Source organism: Marmota monax, unplaced genomic scaffold (genome assembly GCF_021218885.2).
Source record: "Marmota monax isolate L192 unplaced genomic scaffold, Marmota_monax_Labrador192_F-V1.1 WCK01_AAM20220418_F8-fsc00029, whole genome shotgun sequence".
Lineage (NCBI taxonomy): Eukaryota > Metazoa > Chordata > Mammalia > Rodentia > Sciuridae > Marmota > Marmota monax.
This window is the reverse complement of record NW_026693024.1, coordinates 3,644,614-3,661,921: the sequence shown is the minus strand read 5'-3', so window position 1 is coordinate 3,661,921 and position 17,308 is coordinate 3,644,614. Positions and strand designations below refer to the sequence as shown.

The 17,308-nt window shown below is 41.8% G+C and overlaps 1 protein-coding gene across 3 annotated transcripts; it reads left to right on the top strand.

Moving 5' to 3' along the window:
• The first annotated feature begins 1,137 nt into the window (after positions 1–1,137).
• LOC124098672 (ribosyldihydronicotinamide dehydrogenase [quinone]) lies at positions 1,138–16,583 on the top strand. 3 transcript variants are annotated; one of them, XM_046453584.2, is made up of 7 exons: positions 1,138–1,292; positions 4,443–4,538; positions 6,542–6,706; positions 11,365–11,495; positions 12,941–13,054; positions 13,953–14,054; positions 16,188–16,583. In XM_046453584.2, the coding sequence occupies exons 2-7, from the start codon at positions 4,532–4,534 to the stop codon at positions 16,362–16,364; spliced, it is 696 nt and encodes a 231-aa protein (XP_046309540.1). In that variant the 5' UTR covers positions 1,138–1,292; positions 4,443–4,531; the 3' UTR covers positions 16,365–16,583. The 3 variants fall into 3 exon arrangements, with proteins under 3 accessions (XP_046309540.1, XP_046309543.1, XP_046309541.1); XM_046453587.2 differs by lacking the exon at positions 1,138–1,292 and adding an exon at positions 1,533–1,658; XM_046453585.2 differs by lacking the exon at positions 1,138–1,292 and adding an exon at positions 4,121–4,159.
• The last annotated feature ends 725 nt before the right edge of the window (positions 16,584–17,308 follow it).

Sequence of the window (17,308 nt, the reverse complement as noted above, 5' to 3'; positions counted from 1 at the left end):
TCCCACCTCTGAATATCAGGAATTCACAGCAGCAGCACACAGACCAGCCTGACTCAACACTGTGATGTTTCACTGTAGGTAAAAACTTGAAAGAAATCTAAAACCCAAAGCCTTAAATCTAAGCAGGAAAGAACCAAGAACTGACATGGAGTACAATCAACAGCAAGTTTCACTAGGAACATTATAAATGCAGGCAAAAGATTCTCTCTGCTCTAAGCATGAATAGACCATCCCAGGACACCAAAAAACAAGCTTGGAGAGGGCCAGGGCCCTTGGGAGGGGCCACAATGGCAGGTGGGCTACCAAATAAGGTGGCAGCAGAAAAAGGCTGAAAAAAGAGACAATTAACCCAAACTGCTCACCAGTACCCTCTAAACTCCCTCCCACCAACTAATAGGCTCTTTCCACTTTCTTGGGGGTGTCCTTTAGCCCTGAATTTAATTGTGTCAATTAAATTTCTTTTTCTTTCTTTTCTTTTTTTTTTTAACCCATACACCTTTTATCTAGCTTTCCCCAACAAACTAGCAAAACTACCCCACACACCAAAACAGACAATCGACACAGATACAGCCAGAGAGATCATTTACATCAGTAAATGATCCTTTTTATAGCCACAGCCACTTCCCTCCCTAACTCCTGGCAACCACTAATCTGCTCTTCATTTCTATAATTCGACCTTTCAAGAAATGGAATCATACAGTAGGTAACCTTTTGGGATTGGCTTTTTTCACTCAGTGTAATTCCATGGAGATCAAGCAGAGTGGATCCACAGCTCATTCTTTTTTATTGCTAAGCAGCATGTTACAGATCCTCCTTTGTTTTAACCTGGATACACACCAGGCTTGCTAGAGGAGGGCTCCTCCACTGCTTGGTGGAGCACCGCCTCCAAGTCCAGCCTGCAACAGCGCAGAGCCAAGGCGCGCCTCCTTATTATCAGAGGGGCGGGGCAGCGTGCAGGGTGGTGCTTGTTTGGGGGCGGGGCGGCGTGCGGGGTGGGGTGGAGCTTGTGGGGGGGCGAGGGGCGGGAGGGGTGGGGTGGAGCTTGCTGTGGGGGCAAGGGGGCTGTGGGGCGGAGCTTGCTCTTGGAGCGGGGCCTCAGGGAGAGGGCGGGGCGCCTCCAAGCCGCATTGGCGGGTGGCTCGGGGTTCCAGAGCGCAGCCGCGGCGGTACAGCGAGTGGGGCGTGCGAGTGCAAGGTTGGGTAGCTGGAAGCTGGCGCGGATACGGAGTGTCCTTTCACGGACGCACATGTGCGAGCCCTTCAGCCGCTTACCAGGGCGCGCTGGCCAGAGAGTGAGTGCCCACCGGCCAGGGACCTGGGGGCTGGGGAGGGACTGCAGGCCATAGAGGTCTCTGGCTTACAACTTGCCAGCTAGACTGTAGATGTGTGTCCCCGTGGTTCCTGGCACTCCGGGTCCTGGACCGGCTGGAAAATATGATCTCTTACCTCTCCCTGGGCGCCACCGCATGCCAGGCACAGTGCTTCACACGAATGATCTCGTTAATGTGCCCTCAGCCCTGTAAAGTAGGTGACCGCATTATCCTCATATTACTAATAAGGGAGCAGGGAACCCGAGAGCACCGTTCACGAAGGGTGCCATCGTTTACGGAAGCGCCACGGAACCGCTGTAGTTTGGCTGTGCTTTCAAAAACATTGTGGTAATTAATGGGGGGGGGGGCTGGGGGGCGGGATCTTCCTAACCAGTAATCTCTGAAAATAACAGCTTCTGTAAACTTTAATCTCTGGAAACCTCAGCCAAAGGAAAGACATGAAAAGAAACGTGTATAAATCATACAGACTTCTAATACTGCTAGGTACAGTTCTGGGGTGGGGAGAGGAGAGTAACCTAAATGAGCACAAAAGGGCAGCAGACAATGGCGTAGCTACACAAAGAAATGTCTAGTTGTTCCTGTGACCATTATGGGGCTGACTGTGGAAAGAGGCTTAGGAAATAATAAAGTGAAAACTTTATAAAATAGCATTTGGATGCATTAAGATGAAATTATGTTTATGTCAAAAATAGAACACATTTGGTGTGGTATATATAGTTTAAAAGCACATGACTCTTCCTGTGGACTTGGGTAAAACTTTTATCCTTTGTTGGTTTCTAACAAAAGTGAGTTGTTCTTGCTGTGGATGGGGTGCCTGAGGGTGAAGAGCCTGTATTGGAGATTCATTTGTGGGCCTCAGTTTCTTATTCTTAACCTCTAGAAGAAGTGGATGATTTGGAATTGGGAACCCAGATTACTAAAGTGGCTATTGAACGGCCAAGACATGTGATAGAAATATTTCTCCTGAGCCAAGCAAGACATAGGGAGTGGAGAGGCCTGGGAATACTGAAAAATGCATAGGGCGCCAGGAAGCATTTAAATGGAAGCTTTTGATCCAAATCAAGATGTTTCTGGTCCTCAATTTGACAATCTCAGGCTGAGCATCTCTGAGTCTGCAGTGACACTGGGAACCTTTCAGTACTACTCTTCTACTTAAGAGGCTCCAGTGGCTTTTTGCTAGGCTTAGGATAAAAGTTTTGCCCCTTCCCTATAAGGTCAGCTTGGTTGGACCCCACTCAACTCTGACTGTATCCCCTACCACCTCTTAAACAAACCAACAAACGAAACTGAAACTAAAAACCATAGTCCAGCCAAATAGCCCTTCTACTTCCTCAAACCTTTCAGCAGAGTTCCTACTTCAGCACTTATTTGCTATTCTGTCTGCCTGGACCCCATATTTTTGCATGGCAAACTGCATATTCACTGTCCCTGTTTGGAGACCCCTTCTTGAGCTCCCTATCTAAAATAGCAAACATACTCCTGCCCAAAGGTATTTTATTTTCTTAGCACTATCACTATTACTTATCATCATCATTAGTACATATCTCTGTCTGGAATTCTGTGCCTTCCTTGTCTTCTTGTTTATTGTCTCTCCCCCCACCCACCAAAGAGTAAGGGTTCTATTTTCATCTATTTTGTTCATCTCTGTAGCCTTAGCACCTGGGTGCAGTATCCAGCCAGAGGGTCAGTTCCACCTTTTTGGCTGCTATGAATAATGCTGCTGTAAATGTGGGTGCACAAGTGATCTCACCCTGCTTTCAATTTTTTGAAGTTATACCCAGAAGTGGAATTGCAGGGTACATGGTAACTTCATTTTAAAATGGCACCTCTGTACCATTTTTCCATAGCAGATGCACTTTTTACATCCACACCAACAGTCCATAGGGGTTCTAAATCCTTCCACTTCCCACCAACCTTGTGGATTGTTGATTTTTTTGATGATAGCCATTTTAATGGGTGTGAGGTGATATCTCATTGTAATTTTGATTGGTTATTCCCAGTGACCAATGACACCAAGCACCTTTTTATTTGCTTAGTCCTCATTTATATATCTCATTTAGAGAAAGGTCTATTCCATTCCTGTTCTCATTTTTAATTGGGTTGTTTGTTTTTTGTTGTTGAGTTTTATCTGAGCTTCCCCTCTGCCCCCCAGTGGGAGTAGGTTTCTTGCAGGACCTTTGCTCTCTCAGCATGAAGCTAGTTTTTCTGGAGATGGCCAGCCAGGGGTGAGGACACAGCCTCCTTTGTGCCTCTGAGGTCTTCTTAGGGAGAACTAACATTTTTCTTTCTTTCTTTTTTTTTTTTTTTTTTTTTTTTTTGGTGCTTGGGATTGAACCCAGAGCTTTGTACATGCTCTACTACTGAACTCCACCCTGGCCCTCTGGAATCATATCGTGTGCTAGCCACTACACACACATATATGTATTGCAGGGTACATGGTAATATACATGCATATATGTATATATATCTCCTGAACCATTCTGTGGTTTTGTAGTTGAGAAGGCTGAGGCACAGAGAGGTACAGGGACTTGCTGCAGGTCACATAGTTAGACATAGCAAAACTGGAATCTGGATAATATTCATCTCATATGGAAGTCTCCACTGGCCTAGGCTACCTCCCTAGAGAAACTTTTGAGATCTCTATCTAGAAACAAGAACTGAACCAACTCCTTATTTACAGGTAGGAAAAGCACCCAGTGACACCCAGTACTATCTCCTGGGCTTCGCCAACACCAGCTGGGTATTCAGGTGCCCTGCGTGCATGTCAGCTTATTAATGTGCCTGCCCTTTGCCTCTTCACCCTCATGTATTACCTAAAGGCTGAGAAGGTACAGTGCCTGCTTCCTGCCTGTGACTCCTTTCTCAGGTCCTCTTCTCTATGGCTGGCTGCCTTCACTGAAGGTTCCAAGTCCTCTGAGAAAAAAGAAGTGTTGGTTTTGATATTTGGCATGATTTGTCCTTGGAGGCCTGTCTCCAAAGGAAGCCTTGCCTCTCCCAAGAGCCTTTTTTTCTGATGCATGCGCATGTCCTCCTGAAGCAGAGAGCCTAGACTTTGTACTTGCACCTCACCTCTGCATTCCCCACCTCCCTTGAGTTGACTTTGTCTTTCAGATTATTGGGATCACCAAAGAGAGTGACTGCACCTGAAAGCCTGGGGCCTCCACACCAAATCAGAGGAAAAAAATCAGTCTTCTTCGGGCATGGCAGGTAATGGCTCATTATGGGGGAGTTAGACTTTTAATCCAAGATTGAATATATCATTTGATATTTTAAAAATCTAAACCTAAACAACACAGCAGTGTGTACAACCTATTTACACCGTGGATCACTCTCTGGAATTATCTTGTTTTGAATTTTTTTAGTTTTCTTGTCCGTTTTTAAACCCCCCCGCCCCTCCCCCAAGGCAAGTTCCTCAAGAATGGGGGCCATACCTACCTTGTCTTTACCCTGCCTCCAGTTCCAGAAATCATCCTGTGACATAGTAGGTCCTCAAAAAATAGTTATTCAGTGAGTGAGTGAGTGAGCCCCAATTTTAAACTACACTTGAAGTCCCAATTTTAAAATTATTTCTTTACTTTTTTTTTTTAATAATTCCATTTTTACTTATTTGTTTGTTCCTTGTTCTTTTTCTTTCCTTTTTTCCCCCCCAGTTCTGGAGATTAAATGTAAGGCCTCCTGCATGGTAAGCAGAATCTCTGCCACTGAGCTCACCCCCGGCCCCATCTGTACTTTTGTGTTTGTTTATCATGCATGCAGGCACACACACCTGCACACCTATGCGGTGAATTTTGCAACTATTTTTTTCACTCAACAATATAACATGGATATGCTTTCATTTTAGAATATACGTATTCACTTTATTCTGTACATTCTACTATAGATTTGGATGTTTTGAACTTGGTACTACTGATGTTTGGGGCCACATAATCCTTTGTTGTGGGGAGATCCCTGTGCCTTGTAGAATGTTTAGCAGAGTCCAGTGATTCTGCCTGCCCCCACCAGTTGTGACAATCAGAAATGGCTCTGGAATTGGGAAATATCCTCTGACTGGCAACACTGCTCCTAGTTGAAAAACATTGGTGCAGGATTTCATTCACACCTATTTTCCTGGTAAGCCCCCAAGTAGAATTCCTTTATAACATTGGAGTCGGAGAAAGCCAAGATTAATAATTTACTTAATTCATGGAATTCAGCCTTTTACATTCAACTGAATACCCTGAAACTGTCTGCTTCAAGCTAATATATGTAGTTTCTCTTCAAGATCCTACACTGCAAAATTGAAGTCAAGCATTTAACATTTTAGTCTTAGATGTTACCAGAGCAAATCACCAAGTTACCTTCTAGAAGAATTCAGTACATAATCCCACAGACTCTCATGAATGTGGACGATACTGTGTTCAGAAGCCTCTGCTGTTCGTGATATAGCTAGTGCCTATAAAATCTGTTCTTAGAGTCCTCTCTGCTTTAGCATTGCCACCAAGATATGGCTTTCACCTAGTCCTGCCTTCCTCAAGGGACAAGGGGACAGTTCCTCGTGTTTTGTTTAAGTGCCCAGTTGCCATGAACCTGGAAGATGGAAGTAGAGTGTGCCAGCCTGAAAGGGGCCGTAGCTGTAGGGTTGGCACAAAAGATGAGTTCTGATAGCTTTTTATTTTGGTGTTGGGGAGTCAGGCTAAAACTTCTCATAGAGCTAACCAGATTATATCAGGCTTTTAAAGATTTAATTTTGTAGTTTCGTTTTGAGAAGACATAATTTGGCCTGCTGTGTTTGTATGTACAGGTTGAGCATCCCTAAAGCTCCAAAACATTTTTCAGCTCATGACTCTAAAATACTCTAAAATCCAAAATTCTCTGAACACAAAATTTCAGATTTTAGAGTATTTCTGATTTTGGATTTTCATATCATGGATGCTTTACCTAGAAAGTCTACACAAATATTCCAAAATTTGAAAAATATGAATTCAAAAATACTTCTGGCATTTCAGATAAGGAATACTCAACCTATATTTGCACACTCAAGTAAAGATGAACTATGATATAACTGAATTTTAAAATGTTAATTTTAAAACTGTCATCCAGTAAGATCATTGGTATTGCTTAGCTTCAACTGCAGTGATGCGTCTAAGCATATAATTTTCATCTTAGTCTTCATGGGATTTTGACAAAGGAGAATGGCTGTTCAGTAGGAAATGTTCCTTCTCCTGATGTAGGTAAGAAAGTGCTCATTGTCTATGCACACCAAGAACCCAAGTCTTTCAATGGCTCCTTGAAGAAAGTGGCAGTGGATGAATTGAGCCAGCAGGGATGCACCGTCACCGTGTCTGATTTGTATGCCATGAACTTTGAGCCAAGGGCCACAAGGAAAGATATCACTGGTGAGTCACGGCATAAATGCTTGGTTATTTTTTAACTTTCTTCTTTGTATTCTTTAATTTTAACATGTCTTAAAAAGCTAATCATTGCACAAAATATGTAAATCTCAGGTCAGCAAGGAGTCCAAAGTGCCAGGCTCTTTTCCCTCCTATCCCCCAGCAACCCAGTTTCTCTGTTCCCAAGGTAGTCAGGATGCAGTTTTCTCTGTGTCCTTTCTGAGATAGTCCTTGCTATATAAGTAGTCATGAGAGTATTCTTCATTTTTCCTCTACATTTTACAAAAACAGAAGCATATTATGCTCATCATTTTACAAGTTGCTTTTATTTTTCTTATTGTAGAAAGTATTCTGTTGTATGGCCATGTCATGGTATCTCCCTACTAAAGGACATTTTAGGTTGTTTCTGATCTTTTGCTATCAAAAACAATGTTGCAGTGAACAGTCAGAGTCATATGTGTTTTCCCACATATGCAAGTTCGTCTAGAAGAGTGTGCATTTTAATTTTCCTAGATAATGCCAAGTTGCTCTCCATAAATCTCATACCAGTTTACACTATTGTCAGCAATGTTTACAAATGTTATTTCCTCACTGTCACCAATAGTATTGCCATTTTTTTTTTTTTATAATTGCCAGTCTAGCAGGTGAAAAGATAGTGTTCCAAATAGTTCTAATTTGTCCTCTCATTGTGAGGTTTAATATCTTAATATTTATATTCTATTTATTAATGCTTATTTGTATTAACATTTTATTTTTATTTTTAACTAACATTTAATAAAATATTAAATATTCTCTTTCCGGTGAATTATCTATTCGTATCATCTGTTCATTTTTCTATTGAGTTGTTAGTCTTTTTATTATTGATTTTAAAAAGTTCTTATATATTAAAAAACCTATAGTATGGAATATGAATTGTAAATCCTTTTTTTAAATAATCTTTTTTTAGTTTTTGATGGACCTTTATTTATTTACTTATTTATATGCTGTGCTAAAAATCAAACCTAGTGCCTCACACTGCTAAGCAAGCACTCTACCACTAAGCCACAACCCAAGCCCGAAAATACTTTTACCTAATTTGTTTTTGTTTTTGTTTATTTGACTTTGCTTATGGTGACTTTTTCCTTTAGCTTCCATTTACTTTCATTTAGTTAATATTTGATCAGTCTTTTTCATTTATGACTTCAGGAATTTGTTATATTTACATGAACTCCAAGCTTGTAAGAAAAAGTGTTTTATGTTTTTTTCTAATATTCTATAGGTGCTACTTCTAATTTTAAGTATTTCATATATTTCAAATTTATTTTGGCATATGATTTGAAATATGGGCCCAATTTCTTCTCCAATGCCTACCTAGTTGTCATATTACCACTTACTGCATGATTCAGCTATTTGCCCTTGATTTAAATGCCACCTTCATTGTGATCCAAATTCCCACTTCTTAAATTCTATTCTACTTGTTTTAATATCTTTTATTTTTATTTATTGTGGTTCTGGGGATTAGGCAAGCACTTTTCAACTAACTACATTCCAGTTTATTAGTTCTACTCCTATTTTTTTTTCCCACATCCACATGGTTTAAATTATTTTGGCAAATAATACAATTTAATATCAGCTAGAATAGGTCACTTACATTTATCTTATTTTCTAATTTTCCTAACTATTTTACTTTACCTTTCCATAAAAGCTTTTTTGTAATATTTATTTTTTAGTTTTTGACGAACACAACACCTTTTTTGTATGTGGTGCTGAAGATCGAACCCAGGCCACACGCATGCAGGCAAGTGCGCTACCGCTTGAGCCACATCCTCAACCCTCCATGAAAGCTTTTGAATCAGCCATCTAGATTCAAAAAGAAGCCTGATGGTATTTTCATCCAGGTCCCATTAAATGTGTAGATGAACTTGGGATGAACTGACCTTTCATGTTGATTTTCTCTAAGAGAATGGTGTAACCTTCCATCAGGTCTAATTTTATAATGGGTGTATTTGTATATTTTCATCATACAGTTCTTATTTAATTCTTACCAACCGACAGTAGCTTTTTGATGTGAAGAGGAGTGTGTGTGTGCAGCCCACTCCTAGTTTCCTTCTTGTTTGTAATACTTTTCAGGTGATTCTTTGGGACTTTCCAGACATGCAGCCAAATCATCTACAAATAATGACAGTTGTACCTCCTCTTTTACAGTATTTAAAATCTCAGATTTCTTTGTAGTTCTGTTAACTACATCTCCAGATACAATATTCAGTACTCATCCTGTGTGTTTTTTGGCTTTCTTTTTTTTTTTTTTTTTTGTAATAAATCACCTGGGGCTGGGGTTTGCCTTGCATGCATAAAGTTCTGGGTTTGACTCTTAGCACTGCAAAATCATTATCATCATCATAAAGTATTTTCTCTTAGCAAACAGCAACAAATTTTTCTATTTCTCTAGAAAAATAGAGAACAGTGGGATAAGGAGCTACTGGTTTGTTTGCCACTGGATTTTTTTTTGGGGGGGGTGGGGGTGGGGGGGTGTTGTTTGTTTTGTTTTTTAAAATCTGTACCAGGGATTGAACCCAGGAGCATTTATAACCCCTGAGCTGCATCCCTAGCCCTTTTTATGTTCTATTTGAGACAGGTTCTTGCTAAGTTGCTTAGGACCTGGCTAAGTTGCTGAGGCTGGTCTTGAACTTGTGGTCCTCCTGCCTCAGCCTTCTGAACTGCCGGGATTACAGGCGTGAGCCTCCACACCCAGCTTGCCACTAATTTTTAAGTGAAAAAGCCAACTCAAATTCAATGTCTATTTTGGGGGGTAAATTGGGGGTTGAATCCAGGAGTGCTTTACAACTGAGCTACATTCCAAGCCCTTTCTGGTTTTCATTTTGAAAAAGGGTCTTGCTAAGTTGCTGAGGCTGGCTTCAAACTTGAGATCCCCTGCCTCAGCCTCCCAAATTGCTGAGGTTAAAGGTATAAGCCATCATGCCTGCTTACTGTAAAAAGTATTTTAAAATATAGGCAACCAAAGGCTAAAAAGTGCAAGCCCCTTTCACATATCCTCCAGGTCTGCACCACAGCCCTGAGGCAAGCATACTTAACCTTCTGGAGTGGGTTATTTGTAGATCTTATTCTAGATATTAACAAAAGTACATACCATGTGTAATTTTGAAACTCTGTAGATATATAGTGAACCTTCTGTATCTGTGGATTTCTCATCCACAGATTCAACTAACCCTGAAAATATTTGGAGCTGGGCGTAGTGGCATACATTTGTAATCCCAGCAGCTTAGGAGGCTGAAGCAGGAGGATCACAAGTTCAAGACCAGCCTCAGCAACTTAGCAAAGCTCTGTCTCAAAATAAAAAATTAAAAAGGTTTGGAATGTAGCTTAGTGGTTAAACACCCCTGGGTTCAATCCCCAGTGCCAATTTAAAAGGAAGGAAGGGCTGGAATTGTGGCTTAGTGGTAGAATGCTTGCCTGGCACGTATGAGGCACTAAGTTTGATCCTCAGCGCCACATAAAAATAAATAAATTAATTAAATAAAAAGCTTAAAAAGGATGCTATAAAAAAAAAATAATAAAAGGGAGGTTGGGGCTGGGCTCAGCGGAAGCGCACTTGCCCGGCATGTATGAGGCACTGGGTTTGATTCTCAGCCCTGCATAAAAATAAATAAAATAAAGGTCTGTCAACAACTAAAAAAAAACTTAAAAAAATAAAAGGAAGGAAGGATGGAAAAAAGAAAATATCTAGGAAAAATTGCACTTGTAGTGAATGTAAAAACATTTTTTCTTGTCATTATTCTGTAAACAATACAATATAACAACTGCCTACACAGATTTACCTTGCGTGAGATATTAGAAGTTATCTAGAGATGATTTAAAGTCTACAAGAGGATGTTTGTAGGTTCTATGCAAATCCTACACAATTTTATGTAAGGGACTTGGGCTTCCATGGATTTTGATGACCTGGAAAGTCCTGGAACCAAATGCCTGTGGATACTGAGGGACAACTATAGGTATAAAGGGCCCAGAGGGGTCTCAGGCTTGATGTAATATGGCAGCTATGACCCCATCTAATTACCTCCCTGGTGCCACACAGCCTCTGGCCTACAATAGTCACTCTCTTTGGTTTTCTTGAAAAGACAAGATTTATACCTAGAAGCACTGGGTGTGTATTCTTTGAATGAAAATCAAATACAAATAGGTTAAAAGAGGAAACAAAGAACATTCTTTTTTTTTTTTTTTAAATTACAAATTGATGGCTAGTTCACTTCCCTTTGTGGCTTTTCTCAAAGTGACTTCAGGTTTGCACATGGAACAGTGGAGGAAGTCACACTTGCTCCTCTAGTCATCCCACCTCTGTGCCTGCCTCTGCTACTTAGGAATCGGGTGTCACCAAACAAACTACTAAGCTCTGTAAAGTTCACTTTCTCACTGGTAGAGAACTAGTATGATGTCATCAGTTGTTAGGAGCATAAGAAGGGTGATGGGTACACAGCACAGCATCTGGTGGGTGGGAAATGCTCACTGAGTGGCCCTGGTAGGTTCCTTCTCATACCCTAACTGGGTTGGGTCACAGCAAATGTCATTGACTCACTTTGAGGAGTCCAGACGCACACAGCATTAGTGAAATTGTTGGGACAGGCTGTGACCTCTCACCTGGAAGTGAGAGCACTTGGCTCTTTCCTCAGGTGACCTTTCTAATCCTGAGGTCTTCAGTTATGCGGTGGAAGCCTATGAAGCCTACAAGAAAAACTGTCTAACCAGTGACATCACTGAGGAGCAGAAAAAGGTGCAGGAAGCTGATCTCGTGATATTCCAGGTTTGTTTTTCCTTTAATTAATGTATTGAATGAGATTCGTCCTACATAAGACTCTGCAAATACTACATTCTACACTCCTAGAAGTGGCAACAGTGTTTTCTTAGCACACTTTCACACACTTACTGGGTGAGTGTTGTACCACAGTACTTAGTTACAACACTTAGTTGTAACACTTACCTAGTTACAACACTTTACTTAGTTTAGTAGAGAGATTCACGCAGCCATTATAGAGTTCTGACCTCCTGTGTAAACAGGAGTGAATTTTTTTGTTAGCCCAGTGGTCCACAAACAGTAGAATCATGCAGGTCTTGTTGCGTTCATTTTCTTTAAGTCCCCACTCTGTACATGCTGGGCCACTTGAAAGCCAGTTTTCTCTACCCAACTGTTTATCAAGGATGTGGGTCCAAGGCCTCAAATGTTTATCAAGGTAATATCAGTCAAAGGCCTGATTACTACGGGGAAAAACTTTTGTTTCCATCTTCTCAATACTTGAAACACACACACACACACACACACACACACACACACACACCAGCCACTTTACCTGTATTTGACCCAAGGACAATATAGGTTCCTTTCTGCCACTACAGAAGAAGCAGTCAAGTAAACACATGTGTTTAGAGTAATTTGTGGGTTAACAGAAATCCAAGTCAAACTGGAAAGAAAGGGGAGTTCATACCAAGGGCTTTGGTCACTTGAGTCTCCTAGACAAGCAGCACAGAGCTGTGGCTGGGCTACAGGGACACAGGACCCAAGCTGGAACATCTTTGATGTCTTCTTCACCAGATTCCATCCACATCTCCCTGCACCTTGGCTCTCTTCTCTCTCTCTCTCTCTCTTTTTTTTAACTTTCTTTTTTTTTTTTTAATTGTAGTTGGACACAATACCTTTATTTTATTTACTTATTTTTTATGTGGTGCTGAGCATCAAACCCAGCTCCTCGCACATGCTAGGCAAGCACTCTACTGCTCAGTCACAACCTCAGCCCCTGGTTCTGTTTCTCTTGCTGCATGCCAAGGCCTTGATTCCCTAGATCCAGAATTTCCAAGCAAGGGATCTGATTAGTCCCAGTTGACACCCAGATTTTAACAACTCACCCCAGGTGTGGGAACTGTATGATCTTTCCACAGCATCTTCTTCTCAGTCGTTGATTGGCTCAGTCACAGGACTGCTGCCCCAAAGCCAGTGTCAAGTTTTCATCTCTTCCCTGTGCATGGGGATCAGCATCAGCGGGGTGCAGAGCCAACATAATAGCAGCAGGACCATTTTTCAACTACGCCCCTTCCCACTATCACCACACCTCAGAGCTGGCCATGTTTATTACCCTTATCCACCCAGCCACCAGGGAGGAGGAGAGTGGAATTTGTTCTGTATCACCAAACAGACTAACTTATGAATCCTGAGACAAGCCACAGTATTTCTTCTTCCTTATATGCTGTCCCCAGTTTCCGCTGTACTGGTTCAGCGTGCCGGCTATCCTGAAGGGCTGGATGGACAGGGTGCTGTGCCAAGGGTTCGCCTTCGACATCCCAGGGTTCTATGATTCTGGTTTTCTCAAGGTATGTGCTCTAGGGACAAGGATCCCTGGACTATTAGAGTGGGAGGAAGGATGAGGCAGCTATCAAGTTATAGTTTGCTGCTGTTTTTTTTTGTTTGTTTGTTTTTTTAAGTAAGTGCTGATTGAGCATCTGCTATGTGCACAGCATTGAGTACTGGACACAGATGAGGAAAACCATCATTTCTGAACTTGTGGATCTTTCTGTCTAGTGGATGTGGGGGCTGAGTATTGGGCTAGGGATGAAGTGGGCAAGTTAATATGGGCAGAAAAGTGGTCAGCCCTGGCTCCAGAGGTCATCTACTCCATGATGGAGAGACCATCCCTGGCCTTATGAGTTCATCCCTCTGAACTTCACATGTGGGCCTGATGAAACAAGATAAGGCAACACCCACACTGTACAGTGAGAAATGCATGGAATCTGGTAGATGCACAATGTTAGCAGCTATGAATTTCTTACTAAAAGAATTTCCTGCTAAAATTAGTGACTCAAATTCTGAAAGCCTCAGAAAATGAGTGTATGTGAGGAAAGCAAATCTCATAAACAAGATCTGTCTTGGACCACAAGTGACACCGTCATTTACTGAGTGGCCACTGAGTGCTGGGCTCCACTCCTCCTCAGCTCTGTAGACAGCACCTAAGTAGTGACCACTTACATGGTGTCTCTGGAAGCTGGCTTCTGCTGGAAGTCTGGGCATGTTAGAGCTTTTGCGTTCACTTGGTCCCTTTGTTTCATTCTGCCTCCTGTTGGGATATAGCTGTCACCTGTGGATGGGCCTGTGGGAGATGTGAGTGACCCCCTATTTTCCCCTGGTCATTGTAAACCTTTTTGCCAGCATCACAGTAGCACTCACATCCTCTTCTGGCATCCACATTAAATGCATTTGCTCTCTCTCCTGCAGGATAAACTAGCCCTCCTTTCCTTAACCACGGGAGGCACAGCCGAGATGTACTCAAAAGCAGGGGTCAGTGGAGATGTTCGGTACTTTCTGTGGCCACTCCAGGTAAACAGATGACAAAAGGCTTCCATGCCATGCTAGCCTGTTGTACATCCCCACCTCTCCAAGGTGTGAAATGACATGTGATGTGAGCCTGCCACCCCACACCATTCTCACTGTATTTGGATACAGACGGTAACATTTTGCCCTTTTGAATTCTGACTTGGGAGCATTGAAAAGGCTGATCAATAGGGAATATGTACTGTAATTGTAGCCTCTGAGATTTGGCCCAAAGCTAAGCCAAACCTGGTTAGCTTGTTGTCTGCTTTGTGGAGACTAGAATGGCTCTGAGGTAGTTCCAGGTGTGTGTGTGTGTGTGTTTGTGTGATGAGCATGTGGGAGGCCCAAGAGAGCCTTTCATGCAGACCCTCAGCCCTGGCGAGAGGTGCCCCTGGCCCTGTGTTCCATGTAGCCTCTCAGGAGCCTCTGCTGGCTGAGCTCCCCGTGGAGATAGCCCACACTCCAGGTACCCGAGACTCTGAGCTTCCCCACTCTGACCTGCTCTCCAAGGTGGACTCTTGATGCCTGTGAGAACACCCTGGGCCTGATGAGTAGCCAAGGAGTGGGCATCTGCCAAGGGGAAGGCAGTAGGCAGAGTGAGTTCTAGCAGTCTCGGTTGTCCATGTGCAAAGTGCTCCCCAGTGAAGGACAGAGCAGGGGGCAAGGATGCAGAGAAGCACACTCTAGGTGAGGGACTCTGAGGAGACCTGAAGCTTCCAGGCTGTCATGAGAGATTTCTATCAGAGGAGAGCATATATAGAGAAGAGCACAGCCTGTGAGCTTGTTGTAAAAGATATAGATGTTGTGGCAGTAGAGAGTATAGCTCAATGGTAGAGCACACACTTAGCATGCATGAGGTGCTGGCTTTGATTCTCAGCACCACAAAAAAAAGGAAAGAAAGAAAATCAAAAGAAGAAGTAGGAATTGCCTTTTTTCTGTGAACATGCTTTGCCCACGGGTCTGTTTTTTTTTTTAATTGATTTATCAGCATTCTAGATGTTAGCAAAATTAATCCTACTGTGTGTCTTTTCAAACCATGAAAACCTTCCTTCCAGGTAGTTCACATTTATTTTTAAGTGAATTCCTTTCCTTTGTTGCTGATTTTGTCAACTTTTTCACTGTGTCTTCTAAAACTTAGTTCTGTATTTATGGAGGCCGTTGATTTCCAAGTACTACTTTTTCACCCAGACCATTTCTGATTTCTTCTGTTGATCATAATGGTGCTTCTGAAAAGCTGACTTCTGGAAATAATGTTGTGTGAGAAAAAATACTGTAGTAAGAGGTGTGTGAGCCTCTCCCACTCCACCTACCCCCCTGATTGGGGCAGGCCTGGACCAGGATGTGGGTTTTAAAGAAAGCAGTGCACAGGACTGAGTGTGAGATTTCTAAGAAAACAAGTGATCCTTTTTGAAAGGAGAAAGAATAGTGATTCCAACTAGTGACACTCCGCTGAAGTACGAGAGGACAGTTAACAAGTCTGAGCTTCCTTCTTCACAGGCCCACTTACATTCTTTCTTTTTTAAAAAAAAAAAATCTCTACTTTTTTTTCAGTTTGCAAAAATACATGTTACAGGACAAAGGGAGATAATGTAAAAAAGTAATAATAAAAAGTCCCCTCAATCTATAACCCCACAAAATCATCACTTTTAATCACTTGGTTTATTTTCTTAAGACCCATATATATTCTTGTACACATAACTTTTATTAATAGGTTAGTTATGTTTATTGCTCTTTTATATAAATGGCATACAACAAGTAATGCTTAAAATTTGTAGTTTTCATTTAACAAATAACTTCAACTATAGTGACATACTATATCTAGGAAAACCTTAGTCTAGAATGATCCATCCTATGAAGGTACCATAATTTGTCTTGTCAATCAAAACAGTGACATTTAGGGCTGGAAACAGCAGTAATAATTGCAGGTGAAAATCTGTAAATGCTGGTTGCTCCGTGCTCTTCTGCCCATTTATTCCCCACATCCTGAGGTGAAAAGGAAGTCCAGGTTTCCAGACCTCGGCGCTTTGGAGCTGTTTTATTTTTTGAAGGTTTATTTTTTGTCATTCTCCCTTTGATCATTTCACTGAATCATACATCAAGGATGTGGTTTCTGATCAGTTCTTTTCTTTATGTCTTCAGCATGGCGCTTTGCACTTCTGTGGATTTAAAATTCTTGCCCCTCAGATCAGTTTTGCTCCTGAGTTTTCATCAGAAGAAGAAAGAAAAGCAATGGTGGCATCTTGGGCCCAACGATTAAAGAGCATCTGGGAGGAAGAGCCCATCCGCTGCACACCCCCTTGGTACTTTGGGGAATAACACTGTGTGTCCCATGTACATCGTGTGCGTGATGCAGTTAAGAATACATGCAAGGAGATGGTACTGTCAAAAATAAAATTAGGGGCTGGGGATGTGGCTCAAGCAGTAGCACGCTCGCCTGGCATGCACAGGGTGCTGGGTTCGATCCTCAGCACCACATAAAAATAAAATAAAGATGTTGTGTCCGCTGAGAACTAAAAAATAAATATTGAAAAATTCTCTCTCTCTTTCTTTAAAAAAATAAATAAAATTAGAACAAAGTGAACTGGATAGAGTTAATAATCACTATGAAGTCACTATGAATGAGTGATCTCAAGAGTTTTATACAGCTGTTATAGTTAAAGCTTCGTCCCAGGGTTTCATAAACTGACTTCCAGACCACTCATGTATAATCGAATCAAGCCTTTATTGTAGCACACTGGTGGCGACTAACCAGAACATAAAGCTGTTCCCCTGATCAGCCCTGAACAATTGCAAGGGCACTCCTTATAAGCTTGAAAACCGCAAAAGGGATGTTCAGGGGGTCTAGCCAATACAAGCAAGCCAGGTTATAGAAGCGGGACAGTGCAGTCAAGCGGAGGGAAGCCTAACCAATCACAGTTAGCCCAGTCACCCCAGTTACAGAAACAGAGCCCCGTTACCCTAGTTAAAGAAACAATACCCCATAAGGTAGTTTTGTGTTCTTAAAGGTTTCTATAGCAAAAGGAAAAGAACATCTTGCCCCAGTCATGACTCTTCTACTTGGCATGGTTGTTTTACAGGATGAAGTCATAAAACAAAATGGAGTCACATTTGCTCCTACTATCACGCAGCCAGATCAGATATTGCAATCATCAGTTTACTGTATTGAATTCTGCTGACTGGAAATTATTTTCTTAAGCTTTCATTTCTTTAATGTGTGTTTAATATCTATCTTGCTATGTTCAACCTTCATGATAATTTTA